Source organism: Dermacentor albipictus, chromosome 8, assembly GCF_038994185.2.
Source record: "Dermacentor albipictus isolate Rhodes 1998 colony chromosome 8, USDA_Dalb.pri_finalv2, whole genome shotgun sequence".
Classification (NCBI taxonomy): Eukaryota; Metazoa; Arthropoda; class Arachnida; order Ixodida; family Ixodidae; genus Dermacentor; species Dermacentor albipictus.
In genome coordinates, this window is record NC_091828.1 from 81,318,102 (window position 1) to 81,334,031 (window position 15,930).

The window sequence follows — 15,930 nt, forward strand, 5'->3', positions numbered from 1 at the left end:
GTGTGAAGGAGCCTTAAGGCTTGCGCTCTAAAATGTTAGGCTCAACTTAAGAGACAGGAAGAGAGGCGTGGATCAAAAGGAAACGTGAGTAGCCGATATTTTCGTTGACATTAAGACAAGCAAACGGAGCTGGGCATACCACGTATTGCGTAGGGCACATAACCGGTGCTCGATTCTAATTAGCTCTTGCCTTTGAATAGTTTCTGACTTAATAAAGCAGGTCCACTGCACACAATGCAATAAAATTGACTGAGAGCAACATTTTTTTTGAAACGCGATATTTATCTCTTCTAGCAAAAGCTGTATTTTACAACGTTCTACGTACAACAAATAATACCCTACCTAAAGAAGAGCGTGTAAGTGTCATGTAGAAAACATAAATGGGGAAATTTCTTGCTAGCATGACAACAAATTGTAGGAGCAGCTCAAAGCCACACAAAAACATTTCACTGTATTTCGGTCTTCAGATCAGAGGGACAAAGTCGTCAGATATGGCGCAACTTGGTTGGTGAGTGAAGATATTTATAAAGAATAGGTAACTTCAGGAGTTGCCTAAATGTGCGAGCTGTTTTCCACCATCGTTAGGCGTTGACTAAGGCAGATTTCACTCTCTCAACCATCAACTTTTATTCCTGGATACACAGACGCGAAAGAAACATATGTCAACAGCGCTGCCGATAACGCAGGCACCATTCCCGGGAACTAATTTGGATAATAGAATGGTCTCGAACTTCCAGTATCCATTCGAGTGAGGTCATCGCCGCGGTCCTTCATGGCAGCCAGTTCAGTAACATTCAGCAAGCGAGCATCGGGAGCGACAAAATCTGACGTGCCGAAAAGAACTGAGCGAACCATCTGTCCCAAGGCTGTATCGTAGTTTCTGATGGTTGTCTCGTTGAGCTCTTGACCAATCAGTGGGTCTTCTTTCGCAAGATGGCGGTGGTTAATTAAAGTGTGCATGGCGTAGGCGTTCCGCCAGTCGGGGATGAAGTGGGGCAAGTAGATAGCTGGAAGCATGTATGTCTCGAGGCCGTGGGTCATGCGGTGGAACAGGTGAGGCCGCTTGTCAACGAATTGTGTGGTGGGCACGTCTGCGGAATTGTAGGTCCACAGTGATGCATTGAACCTGCGAGCAGAGCGGTAATTGAAGGTGCCGAAACAAAACAAAACAAAGAGAAAGCTCACCAAGGGTACTACGCACAACTGCGACCACTGAGTATGTGCCCCTTGGCATGCTATCCTACGAAGACTGGATATGTGGCACTGTGGCCACTGGTTATCTGATAACTAGAAAACAGTAGGTCAGTCAACATGCCTACATTTTAAAGTCATTATTGTGCCAATTTATTGCCTATGCGTCTGAAATAATTGGTGTGTACATGGGACTTTAAGGGCCTTGAAATTCCTTCTTTCCGTGTTTTTCCTCAGCCCTTGATACGTATAATGCAATCTCCCATGGTGATTTTCACTGAAGGCAGCTGGTAATTGAACGAACTGGTCGTTTGTCCAAAGTGCCTTATTAATCATGCTGCTGCAGACGAGAGTATCGCTGTGAGGAGGACTTATACTGCTCTACGTGGCGATAAATTTGAACGTGACAGAAAGCGCACTTGTGCGTCCATTTGAAGATTTTAGCTCACTGGGAGAAATTTAAATGCTTGCGCGCAACTTTGCCTTACGTGCGGCGCACTCTGGACGTTTCCCCTGAAGCGTTTTTACAATTGCTAGTACATACAGCGGAGGTGGCGCTTTTTACGGCGCTCGACATTTCTGCGCAGGCGCGAGTAAGAGTGGGCGCGAGAGAGAAAATGTCGGGGATTTGCTCCTTGAATATATGACTCAGCCTAAGCACTACCGAGGAGGCTTCTGAGCGTGCGCTGTTTTCCTTTGTCCCTTGGACATGCCGGCATTGCGGAGTGCGGTCGACTTTGATTAGACTCCGCCGCTGGCTGCCCGCGGGGTCAGGCAGCGGGCGCGGACGCCGTTTGGTGATGAAGGGGGCAATGTTCTGAATGGTGTTGTATATTTCGCGGGTCGCTTTTTTCGTCGCGATGATAGATTGGATTTTTTACAAACACTGCTCCAGAAGGGCACATGTAACCGGCAAATGGAAACCTCAAGAGAGCAGTTGAAGTTGTATTAAACCAGGTGGCGCAGGATCTGCGGGGCACGCAAGCGTTAGCGGGGAGATCAAAGCTGGAAGCAGGGCGGCCCGTGGAAGAGGCTCGCGGAGTCCGTATAGTGCCAGGGCGTGTTCGCATAAAAAATTGGCTGTCCGCTGTCGCAGACAGCCGATCTTATACTCCCCTGGCCCGCGCAGGCCTCTGCGAGTGCCAACCCACGGGCCAGTCCGGCTTCTAGCTTTGATCTCCCCGTTATCGCTTTGGTGTCCTGGAGGCGCCACCAATAAGGCGAAATAATGATACGTTGTTTTCATTAGTAAAAACATTCTTGAATAAATATAATTCCGATATCATCGAGGGATGCTCAAGAGACGAGCTGCCGCGAGAATGACGAAGAAGTCGGTTGGTGGCCTTGGCACGAGCGAGTATCAGCCTGGCTGCCTGGCTCCATTGTAAATTGCCTATAAATAGCATCTGTCGTCTGTGTTTTTCCACACGTAACATCTGTGGTGGAGGTCAGTGATCCCCGTCCTCACCACGGAACTCCGAAGTGGTCGGCGATATGGACAGAGAAAAAACCGCGTTCGTCACACCTGATGGCTTATGCCAATTTAAAGTAATGCTGTTTGAATTATGCAACGCCCCAGTCACCTTTGAGCGTATGATGGACTCCTTGCTCCAAGGTTTCAAATGGTCCATATGCCTGTGCTACCTTGACGACGTCATCGTCTTCTCGCCAACGTTCTACACTCACCTTGAGCGTCGCACAACTATACTTGATGTATTCCGAAAGATGAAACTGCAACTTAACTCGTCCTCATGTCGTTTCGGCCACCGACAAATTACTCTTCTGGGCGATCTGATCAGTACAACCTGATCCCGGTAAAACTCGCGCTGTCCGAGAGTTTCCGGTTCTGAAGACAGCCGCAGACGTTCGAAGTTTTGTTGGGCTGTGCTCGTACTTTCGTCATTTGTTCCAGATTTTGCGACAATTGCTAGGCCCCTAACTAATCCTTTGAAGAAAGGCGTACAATTCTCGTGGTGCACTGCAGAAGGAGCCACCTTCTCTCGTCTCGTCACTCTTCTAACCTCATCACCCATTCTCGCCCACTTCGAGGCCCCTAACATAGGTGCCGTCTTAGCCCAGCGTCAGCGTGGCAAGAATCGCGTTATTGCCTATGCGAGCCGCCTCCTAGCACCATCGGAGCGCAACTATGCCATTACGGAACGAGAGTGCCTTGACATCTTCAATCGCCTCAGGGTTGACCTAATCCCAAAGAACATGCACCCGGAGTATCACAGCAAACGGAGACAGGCCCGAGCCAAAGCACTCCAGAGACACTACGCAAACCACGAGGAGGCGGTCTACGTAGACGTAGCCGAACTCGGAGAACGCGACGCTTTCTCCGCAAGGGTAGTAGGAAACGGCCTCAAACCAATCACCGCGGTTACCATTTTTGGAAGGCACGCGGAAGAAGCGGAAGAAACCGCGATAGCAATAGCTATCACAAATACCGCAGCCAAAATAATTTTCTGCGACTCCAAGACGGCGGTGCGTAATTTTGCCAAAGGCAGAACCCACGAACCGGCGCTACAAATTCTAAAGAAAGTACATTTCACGCCCCGCCAGATCAAAATAATCTGGCCGGACACTTCATTATGCACCAGATAGCTGTAAAAATTGTCCTGTTATAAAGTGTCACTTGTTGGTTCTGCGGGTTTTCGTAATTTGGCGATCTGAACTTTGTCGCTAGCGCGCAAAACCTTTGTTTTCACAACTGCTGCATCTGCGCGCTACTCACTCGCGGTAGGTGTCCATGAACAGACGCATGACACGGGAGTTGTTGTGCGCGATCATTATCATATTGCCAAAAGTTCCATCTTCTACGCCACCCACGGTGGCCTCGTAACGAAGAAATCGTCGCAGAGACTGCACCACGAACACGTCCGCGTCGAGGTAGATGCCCCCGTAACGCATCACGACACGTATGCGCACAATGTCCGTTGAGTGGTGGGACCATTCTGGCTAGAAAACAAAAAAAAAACGGCGTTGTGATGAACAGAATGCGCGCACACGATATTCTTTACCAGATGCGCACACAGTTCGCAATATTCAATTTCAATCCATCGGTCAATTGCATGTTCCCATTTGGAAAACTGAATGTATCAAGACAAATGCAGTCTCCCAGCAGTGTTTGTGGACCCTGGCCAGACGCGTACAGAGAATTATAAATCAACGCATTCGTCAGCTAATTGTAAACAAACGTTAATTTTAAACCATAATTTTGTGAGTATACCTCGGTTATAAAAAGACGCACTGGACTGTCTCTGCAATATTGGATACCATGGTTTCAATACGCTTCCTCAATTTATTCGATTCCTCGATTTCAAAATGCGACACTTTCATTTCGATTTATCCTACATTAAATGTTAATTACATTGCGCAGTCTCTGCAATTGACACTGGTGCATGTACCGACAACAGAAATGACACTTTTAATCTATCCCATATTTCAGGGTGAGTTCTCGCGAGTTCTCGCTTTCTGTGGCTGGCAATTGAGTCGAAGCTATTTTTCGGTTTCTCTTGGACGGGCACACAGCGAAGCAACAGGCAATCTTTTTTTTTTATTAAATGGCGCATTTTTATCTGCTCGCAGGCTGCGACGCATTTAGCTCAACAGGTTCATTTCGCTTTTCCACCCACCATATTGACACGTGAACTTATTTATCTTTCATGGGTGGGCTCTTTTCACCGTCTGAAAAAATGTATCGCGCTTCGCTGGATGCGGCTGCATGTTAGGCAAACTTGAGCCTGCATGTTTACATGCAGGCACAAATTAGCCTAATAAAAGGCTAGTTACATCATTCCCAGTTTTGCTGCTTTTTTCACCATCACAACTGCGTGAAAATATAATTGCAGTACTAGGAAATCGCTATACGAATACAGAAGTCCAGCCGTAAGAACGCAAGTAGACGTGAAGTCCAGCATTTCTTCCGTTACACCTATATACGCCCCTACGAGGTAACTGAGTACATGACACAAAACTGCCTACGGAAATAAATAAGGAAGAGAATCACCATCACAACAATCGTTAACATATTGACACGTATACTTATCTTTATCGGGCGACCACGTTTCGCCGCTTAACAACTGTAATCGCACAGCGAGGGACGCATCCGACGTTTCTGGAATGTTATCGATGGTTCCCTCCACTGTCTTTCACCGCAACTTGTGTAATCTGATTGCATCTATGCGCGACGCGAATAGTGTAGAACTTTGTGGAAGGCACGCGGGTCCTATCGGTTAATCTGGAACATTCCACGACTGATCTATAAAAGCCGACGCGCTTGACCCGCTGATCAGATTTTCGACGATCGCCGACTGTGTTCGACGCTATCGTTGTGCTTTAAGTGTAGCCTGTTTTGTGGGCACAGGTTCGCCCAATAAAAGCTAGTTTTGTGTTCCACCGTATTCTTGCTTTCTTCACCGTCACTACCCCGTGACAATATAGGCTATTTGCTCACTGTTGAATAGGCATGTATATACATAATTCTAAGAACTCGACAGTAGTAGTAGTAGTGTAAAACTTTCATTAAAAATCACATTCAGGCCCAGTGGGTGGGTCCCTCAGTCCAGGGCCCCACTGGCGATCGCGGCACGCCGGGCTTGGTCGAGAAGGGCCAGTTGGTCCTCCCGCACCGTGATGGCTAGCCAAACCTCCCACTGCCTACTGTTGGAGTTTTGCCCCATAATGGGGTGATTGGATTTCTTGTGGCCGACTCTGGCACGACCATGTGACATGGTCAAGAGATGGCCGCCCTCCGCACCAAGGGCACGTCTTGGGATACCGGGTGAGGTGTATGTGGTGTAGTAGGAGTAGGTGTGGCTATGTACGGGTTTGTAGTCGGCGCCAGTACCGCTTTTGCGCTGAGTCCAAGCATGTGTCTGGAAAGCTATACCGTTGCCTTCCTCGTCGCTGTGCCTCCAAGATATCTTTTGCCGTGATCGGAGATTCTACGAGAATGTGTTCCGTCACTCGGATGCTATATTCTCGAGCGAGGCGGTCTGCCCTCTCGTTACCTCTCACTCCGGCGTGTGCCGGACACCACGTAATAGCGTGGTGTTCCGTGAGATGTCTTCCTAGGATTTTGATGGTGAGTGTGGGCAGGGTGCCTGCCATGAAAAGGCGACATGCCGAGTGCAAGTCAGTTAGTATTAACGCAGAACGTGCTCTATTTTCAGCGACACGTATAGCCACAGCCACCGCGGTAGTCTCTGCTGTGGCCACCGACTCTGTTCTGACTGTTGCGGAAAGAGTAGTTTGTGCGTTTGTGGCTACCACAGTGAAAGTTTTGCTATCCTGTTTTCACGCGTCCGCGTAATAAACCTCCGGATTTCTACCAAACCTGCGTTCGAGTGTCCTGGCCCGTGCAAGGCGCCGTTGTCTGTGGTATTTCTCGCTCTTGTTTTTAGCGATTGGGGACACAGAGATCTGAGGTCGTATGTTCGGTGGGAGGAGTTCTGATTGGTCGTTACAATGTACCGGTCTGAGTGGATACACTAATCGACGGAGAAATGTTCGACCATGCTCCGTGGAATTGAGCCTTTCCCGTTGTGGAATCGGTGTTGCAGCCACGAGTTATTCAAATGTGTTGCTTTTGCCTATTGTATTAAAAAGGGTCGTGCTAGTGCAAATCGGTAGACCAAGCGCCGCCTTATAAGCTGTGCGTGTAAGGGCTTTTATTTTAGTTTCCTCTGAGTTTGATACTTTTTGGAGAGGAAGGCCAAAGGTTACACGGCTTATGATAAATGCCTGTACGAGCTTTATCGTCGCTTCCTCCTTGAAGCCTTTTCTGTTTCTTGCTACTCTGTTTATCATCCTAGACACGCTGTTAACCGTTTTCCGGAGATTTGCGATCGTGTGCCCTACTGCTCCATTTTCCTGTATCCATAGTCCGAGTATGCGAGCTTTAGATACCTCTTGCATGGTTTGACCTTCCAGAGCAAGCTTTATCGGAAGTCTATCGTCCTTTCGTGTATAAGGCGCTCTGACTCGGATTAGTTCGGATTTCTCCAGGGCGCAATTCATGCCAGCTTTTGTTACATAATCCTCAACAATGCTAATTGCCTTCTGGGGGGTTTCCTGACGTTCCGCCAAAGATCTCTTTGCGGTCCAGAGAGTTACGTCATCCGCGTAAATCGCATGTCCTAAGTTTGGGATCCGTTGTTGTTTCACCGCTAGTCCTTTCATCCCTATATTAAGGAGTAGCGGTGAAAGAATTGAACCTTGCGGCGTTCCTCTTTTGGGGGTCTGTAGAACATCTGAGCGGGTGGATCCTAGCCCTATCGTGGCTGTGCGGCTGTCTAGACTGGAATTTATGTATTCATAAGTGCGCTGTCCGCAGTGCATGTTCAATAGTTCCGTTAGAATGCTTTCATGCGAGATGGTATCGAAAGCTTTTTTGATATCTAATGCCACTATGAGTCTGTCTGCATTTCCTCTCTCTGTGTTTAATACTTCTTCTTTCAGTAGGAGAAACACTTCCTTTACCGACATATGCTGTCTAAAGCCGAACATAGTTTCCGGGAAAAGCTGCTGCTTTCTATGTACCTAGTGAGTCTCATCTGTACAACCTTTTCAAAAAGCTTACCCAGACTTGAGGTAAGGGATATGGGTCGGAGGTTCTTTATGTCCCTCGGTTTCCCTGGTTTCGTTATTCGAATTATCTCTGCATGCTTCCATGCCTGTGGGATTTGACCTCTTTCAGTCCATACATGTTTGTTAAAAAGATCTGTTAGCCCTGTTAAAGCATTGAGCATTGTTAGCACTGTTAGATCATGGCGTTTGTTATTTTGTCGGGTCTAGGCGCCGTATTTCTCTTCAAAGTTTGCGCTGCAGCGAAAACATCTGCCACCGATATAGAGGCATCTACCTCCTCATTATTCCCTTTTAAATATGTGGGGGTATCATGGTTTTGCGTGGAATTTGCTCCTATATGCATATCTTCTAGTGTGTCTAGGAGTTGTTTTTGTACTTGCAGGATCTATCATGCTTCTCAAAATGGCCCATGTATTTTTTGTGTGTGGGGTTCCTTGTAGAGATTCACAGAATTGGTGCCAATTATTGTTTTCTGGTGTTTGTGCATAAACATTAGCCTATTGTGTTAGTTGAGCTATACGTATTTTGAGCTTTCTATTTAATCTTTCTCTTTTCCATCGTTCTCGTCAGGCTTCTGCGTGCTTCCCATAAATGTATGGGGCGGCTGTCTACCGCTGTTATATCCGATGTTGTAGCAATCTCCCTCGTTGCTCTTTCGTGTGTTTCGCATATTTGCTCCACCCAGGTTTCAATATCTTCTGTGAAAATGAGCTGCTCTTGTTTATCTCTATATGCAGTCCAGTCTGTAATGCAAGCCCTCCCTAAGGAGCGACGAATTTTGGCTCGATTTGTATAAAAAAACTCGACAGCAAATTTGGCGTGCGCTTTATGCCCGAATTTCACTTGGGGGCGAGGCAAAGCTCTCCGCCATTTTCTTTGTCTCCCTGGGGCACCCCGCCCCCTCCCCACGACTGCGTGTTGAGGCTCCCTTCTCCCCTTCTTCCTGGTTGCCCGTTCAGCTCCTCCTTACGGGTGCGCATTTTGCACACAGCGAGTAGTGGATGAGGCGCCGGCGAACTCGGCTTCCCGTGGCGCTCGCTCGCTCCACGCGAGAAGGCGCTTGGCGATACCGCGGAGGGCGAAGTCGTCGTTCCCCAGGCGAGGGCTGCTCCAGCCTCACGGTCACCCTCTGTCGCGTGAATGCTCACTGCACGTGCGACGTCATCCGATTGACGTCTGACGCCACGTGACCGATTTGCCCGCCATCGCACCCGCCGTGTGAATCCAGCGTTACGAGCACAGGTATGGGCTCAGTCCAAGTCACAATGCAATATGAGAGGTGACAATGAATAAAACATATCTTGCTTTCAATCATTGTCACCTGTATCGTTGCATTCATACGAGCCTGAGTTGGCTCATAAAATGTGTAGCGTCTTCTTGGCATCTGCTGTTGCCAGTTTAAGCATTGATCTACCATTGTTGAACGGTATTTAGTTGAAATTATTTGTTTGAGACTCTCTCTCATATTATCACTCTTTCATTAGTGTTCATCGATTTTTACCTCGGGAGGAACGTACCGCACCTATTAATCTATATTTAGTACTTCGTCTGTTACTTGATATGCACCAGGTACCTTATTTTCACTCAACGTTTGCTTTCACTTAAAGTTAATCGGATTATTAGATGTCATGATATATCACGTATCGTCAGCGTGCATCACTACGTTAAAGGAGTTCACTGTATATGCCGAATCGTGACATAAAGAGATGAAAATTAGTGATCAAGGTAGGATCCTTGTAGGCCACTGGTGCGCTACTCTCGCATAGAAGACGTGATGGTATTCATTAGCCCTGCTCATATAGTATTTATATGGCAATGGCAACGTAGCTCAATAACATTCCCATGAAAACCGTAATTTAATAATTGCTTTTCGGATACATTGTAATAAGAGCATCAAATGCTGTTTCGAGATAAAAAAAAAGTTAATCCTATAAAGCGAAGCCAATGAAGGATGTGTGTTATTTGAGAAAGGGCCTTAGCGGCAGTGATGGTACTGTGTACGGTGATTGCTACTGTGTCCTTGATACGTCATTCCACGTGACATCTGGTGGAGGTACTTTTCGTTCATGCACCAAACAACCCCTACAAGCCATGATCCAAGCCCGGACCGCAAAGAGAACAACAACGTAGTCCCGGACCATCGAGCAAGCAGTCGTCTTCAACAGCTGCACCCGGAGGACGGACGTCTACATGAGATGACCAAGAAGATTGTGGCCTAGGCAACCATAATGGCAGCCCCAGTCTCATCCATCGTATTTCAACAGCGCAGAGAGCCACCTACCTTCCCCGTAGCTACGCCGGAGGATTAGGAAACCTGGCTCGAAACCTTCGAAAGAATCTCGACCTTCAACAACTAGACTTCTGAAAATAAGCTACGACATGTGCTCTTCTCCTTGGAAGATGCCGTGAGGACTTGGTTCGAGAACCAGGAGCCCACCCTTACAACATGCAACCTGTTCCGCAGTAACTTGCTGAGGACCTTCACGAGCGTTGTCAGTGAAGAAAGGGCCGAAGTTCTGCTGGAAACCCGAGCCCAACTACCCAATGAGACCATCGCCATATTCAGGGAAGAGATGACCCGTCTTTTCTGGCACGCTGACCCGGAAATGTCCGAAGAGCATGACGTGAGTTTCTTGATGCGAGGCGTAAAGCAAGAATTTTGGCCGGACTCATCAGAAACCCACCGCAGGCCGTAGCCGAGTTCTTGACAGAGGCAAAGACGATTGAGAAAACTTCAGAAATGCGCACTAGGCAATACAAGCGACAAGTGCTCGCACATCAGGGCGCCATTCATGCACTGGGTTCCTGTGATCTGCAAGAGACCATCAGGGCCATTGTGCACGGAGAACTGCGCAAGGTCTTGCCTTCGTCGCAGACTCAAGTAGCCTCAATCGCTGACATCGTGAAGGATGAGGTTCAGCGATCGCTTCGAGTTCCTGAGGCGTAACCTCAATTACCGGAGACCCAGCCAGAAGCGATGACCTACGCTGCTGTCGCACGCCGTCAAGGTCCCCCTTCGCGACATCACCAGAGCCCTGTAACGGCCCAATTCCGTGGTCCGCCGCCACCGCCACCGCCAGCAAGCCCACCCGTCACCCAGCGCGCCTACGTGAGTAAGACGGACATTTGGCGCGCCCCCGACTACCGCCCGCTCTGCTACCACTGCGGCGATGCGGGCCATGTGTACCGCCGATGCCCATAGCGCGACCTGGGATTGCGAGGCTTCGCCGTCAACGCAGCGCGCCCGAGGGAAGGTGAACGCCCTCGTGACATCGCCGACTACCTCGCCGCGACTCAGTGGAGCCCTCGACGACCGTCCCGACGACCGTCTCGACGACAAGGCCGCTACCTGTCGCCGCAGCGCCGTCCATACAATAGCCCAGCCCGGGGCCGGTCCGTGAGCCCATATCCGGGAAACTAGAAGCAGCAACCGATGGAGGTGCCGTTGCTGTTCGTCGAACTGCCGAAGATCCTCCGCCTGCCTACGAAGACTACGAAAAGACTACCTCGACGACAAAAGGACACGCTGGCGTCGCAAAGAAGCCTGGAAGCAAACAATGCTCAAACGAAAGTCCACCTGACGACGCCACGTACCATCCAAAGGTAAAAGCGACACAGCCATGATCTGACGCCAAGACCTAACTGTAACGCAAGGCAAAGAACCAGCGACCTCGACGTGCTTATTGACGGCCACGCAGTCACCGCCTTAGTAGACACATGAGCTGATTACTACGTCATGAGTGGGCCCATTGCCGCCCAGTTGAAGAAAGCTAAGACTGCATGAGAGGGCGCGTGAAATCGGACCGCCCTAGGACACATCATAACGCCTACTGGAATCTGCAAGGCAAGAATTAGCATCCATGACCGGACTTACCCTTCCACTTTCGTTATCCTCCAACAATGTTCACGAGACGTCATTCTCGACATGGACTTCCTGAACCAACACGGCGCAATCATCGACCTGAAGTCGAAGCCAATAACGCTGTCGGAAGATGAAGCTACACCGCCGGAGAGCCATCGCAGTCACCATGCCTTGAGCGTGCTCGAAGGTCAAGTGAGCAAGCCGCCTAGCTCGAGCATTGTTATTTCAGTGGCACCGAGACACCTGCTGACGTAGAAGGCGTCACCGAAGGCAACCAACGCCTGCTGCTCGGCCATGAAATTTGCGTCGCAAGAGGGATCGCTTTATTGCCTGGAGGAAACACGAAGTTGTTGCTGACAAACTGCAACCAGGAGTTCAAGCACGTGCGTCAACAAGGGCACGACGATCGCATATACCGAGGCAATTCTAGAGACCAGCGATGTGTTTGTCCTCTCGGATTTTGCCGCATCTACACCGACGACCATAGTTCCCGAGCCAGACTTCGATATAAGTCCAAGTCTCCCCATGAATAAGCAGCAACAGCTCGGATGTCTGCTTCGACGATACAAAGATACTTTTCGACGTCATTGAAAATTTGACAAACACCAGTTGCAATGCATCGCACCATAACCGAAGAGTGCGCTCGACCACTCCGCCAGAGTCCTTACCAAATTTCCACGGGAGAACGCGAAGCTGCAAGACAACAAGTCGACGAAATGCTGGGCGAAGACATCACCCACCCGTCGAAAAGCCCGTGGGCGTCTTCTGTTGTCTTAGTGAAGAAAAAGGACGGGACGGAACCGTACGTTTCTGCGTCGATTATCGTCAACTGAAAAAGATCACGAAGAAGAGCGTATGAAAGCTAAGACTGCATGAAAAGCCATGCAGTCTTAGCTGTACCCAGCCCCTCTACCAGATATCACGTGGAGTGACTTATGAAGAACACAGTAGCAATACCTAGGTAAATGTACCTGGTAGCGAAGCTTCCATAGGAGCCCATACGTTCAAAACCTGGCGGTCCATCGGTGGTCCATGGGGTTTAGCACCATCTGTATGTGGTGGGAACACTTCCGGTGAAAGAAAAAATAATGTGACGCCATGTCCGTTAAAAGCAGAAGTGACGTCATTTTGTTTTCGAAGGCGCCAAATTTGTTTTGTTGTTCTTCTTTTGGAGCTATATATTCAATTGCCCTGCCATTCGACTGGATAGACGTTTCGAGCTTTCAGCGTGGAAAGCGATGCAGGAAAAGGCCAGCCGTACGGTTGTCCAAATCGCATCCCTGCACAGAACATACTTTCTTTGAAAGCCGAAGAAAGCTTTAGGTGTAGAGTGCTGATCGTATTGTCGGATTCCAAGCCCGTCGGCCAGCGCGGTCGCACGAAAACAACTACACAATTATCTGGCGGTCGTAACTCACTACTTTTGACTGAACAGATTAAGAAGCAATGAAGCTACCCGCGTCACCAAATTCAGACAAACTTCGACAAGCAAGAAAGCACAAATTGTGAGGGGGGCGTATTTCAACAGGTGATACGAGTGCGCCTTTCTGCCCATTTCAAGTCGTACATTGCATTGCGAGTGATAGTGGTGTCAACGCCCCCTGTAGCGATGAGCGCTTAAAAGAAATGCATTTATTAATAAGAGTAAAATTAAACTTGTTTTTTCTTAACTCGTAAAGAATGTATAAAATTGTCCAGGAATTTTATTTTCGTTGAATGAATCTAACTGTGTGTCTTTTGAATTAAAAAACGTGTTTTTCTTTCCCAATGTTTGTTCCCGCCAAACATAGGCGCGCTTCAATTGCTGCTCCCATAATCCTCCATGCTGATGTCGGTGACAAACTGTACTGAACCGCTTTTCGCCCGAAGCTTCGCGACCTATTTGGATCGGCCTTGGCAATACTGCAAAAGACAAAACTAACTTTTATGGGGCGAACCTGTGCCCACAAAAACAGGCTGCCCTTAAAGAACGGCGACAACGGCGAACACAGTCGGCGATCGTCAAAATCTGATCAGCTGGTCAAACGCGTCGGCTTTTATAGATCAGTCGTCGAATGTTCCGCAGTAAACCCTGGGACCCGCCTCCCTTCCACAATGCTCGACACAATTCGCGTCGCGCATACATGCACTCAGATTACATATGGTTCCGTGACAACAGACAGCAGATAGAAGTATCGATAATATTCTTCAAACTTCCGATACATGTAGACGCGTCCTGCTCTGAGCGATAACAATTTTTAGACGCTAAAAGCGCTCCGCCGTAAAAGATAAACGAGTTCACGTGTCATTATGATGAGCTCGGTATTGTTCAATGTCATAATAGCCCATGTATTGAAAATCTACTTTTTTAGTGATCCGAAAAGTTGGGAAAATACTTGTAAATTGTTCCTAGTAACCCAGATATGTGATTCTACAAACAAAATTTGTGCGAAGAAAACCTGCCCGATGCTCAGAAATATTTATACTCATAATTGAATTTGGTCTATTTGGCATCTGCAGCCTAGCACTGCTCAAGTATGCTAGCCTTTGAAGACCCTAAAGGTTCGTTTGCAAGCTTTGAAGATGTGGCACACAGAGAACTGAACCGTCCTAGACAGCCCTAGTACACCTCCATCTCGCTCTGCATAAAGGTTTGAGCAACATCTCATTATCTTGACCAACTGTCAGTCGGTGCCAGGAGCTTCGGAGCTTTACCTTTTAAATATGTACCGCTTGGAATATACTGTTATATTTAGGAGGAACGTCCTAACGACTTATCAAACTTCCATTTACACCCTACTACGATTTACGTACAGAAGTCGTTTACGACGGTACCTTAATGTTTTAACGGATCCAAATGATTTCTATCCAAATTTAGCATTTGCACGATGCTGTAGTACACTTTCTTAGAAGTATCACTATTACTTCGAACATATATTTTTCTTTGCAAAAACTTTCTTTTTATTTCCTCGTAACTATTATACTTTAATTATAGGGACCGCTTTGAAACTTTTTAGCTGTAAAAATAAAACATTCTGCAAGAATGCTTATTAAACAGTATTCAAGAGAACATCTCAAAAGAAGTAAAGAAAAAAGTCAAACGAGACACCAACAATTCGACGTCTTGTTGTGTGCACCGCGTCGTCAGTAGACAACAGGGCCAAGGTTCAGTGCAGGCACATCAAGTCAATTGTTTACACTTTCTCGAGTCATCCTTAGGTGTCAGATAGAGGACATCCCTACAGTTATCATGTAAAGGTAGCACCTAGGAAGAGAACCAAGCATAATTCACTGTGATGAGTTGCGTAGGGTGTCCGTCTCCGAGGCTAAGACATTCACTTACATCTATAGGTGTGCCGAAGACGTCTTTGGGGAATACTGTCGGCACATAAGTGAACGGAATGCCTTCAACCAAGCGAGCGTAGGGCCCAGTGAATCCACACGGACTACAGTGGACCATTATCTTCCGCGGTCTGTGGTTGAGGTACATAGAGCGGTAGAACACAGCGTCAGGAAAGCTGAGCTCCGCCTGATTGTACCTGGGACGAAGGCAACGATATCTGCATTTATTTGCACTAGAGCATGCCACACTTGACAGTTCGTCATTTACTTCGTTTATGTGAAGAGATTCTGAGCGTACTATAAGGAGACGTCTATAGCAATGCTGCACAAATGTTTGCAACCAACAACTACAAAAAAAAGACGATTGCAGTGCTACGCTTTAAAGGATGACATGCAGAATATTTATTTTTGTGAATTAGTAAAATTGTAAATCCTCATAATGTCTACCACGAAAGGCTGGTTTATAGTTTCTATTAAGCATGTGATGATATGTGGGGTTTTATGGCGCAAGGGCCACTCATGGCCAAAGAGCGCCAGTATTAAGCATGTCATTTAACATAGGAGGATAAATTAGAGGTTTGTATGCAATAAACAAATAAGAACAAAACTGGAGAAAACGACAATATCGTGCCCCTTATTCAGCTCCTCCTGACCATACTGGCGGTGATGGTAAGAATACGTTCACTGATTGTCACTAGGTCAAGCCATCTCTGCTAGTTTATTGTTAACTTCGGGCATTTAAACAGATTCTAAGCGCATTATAAGGACGCGTCTGTAGCAATGCTGCAGAAGTGGTTGCAAGCAACAAATATACAGAAAGAATACGATTGCACTTTTACGCTTCAAAGCATGGTAGGCAGAGTATTTATTCTAGTCAATATTAACATATAACATTCGCATAATGTCTACTATTACTTGCACAGTAGCGCGGAAGCGCATGGACGAGGAAATAGAAAGATGGGACA

General features: G+C 47.6%; 1 protein-coding gene across 1 annotated transcript; it reads right to left on the minus strand.

Annotated features, from left to right (window-relative positions):
- Positions 1 to 608: 608 nt before the first annotated feature.
- Positions 609 to 15,159, minus strand: LOC135898602 (uncharacterized). Its single transcript, XM_065427648.1, has 3 exons — positions 14,967 to 15,159; positions 3,926 to 4,149; positions 609 to 1,126 (listed from the first exon to the last, which is right to left on the minus strand). The coding sequence occupies exons 1-3, from the start codon at positions 15,111 to 15,113 to the stop codon at positions 703 to 705; spliced, it is 795 nt and encodes a 264-aa protein (XP_065283720.1). The 5' UTR covers positions 15,114 to 15,159; the 3' UTR covers positions 609 to 702.
- Between the last annotated feature and the right edge of the window lie 771 nt (positions 15,160 to 15,930).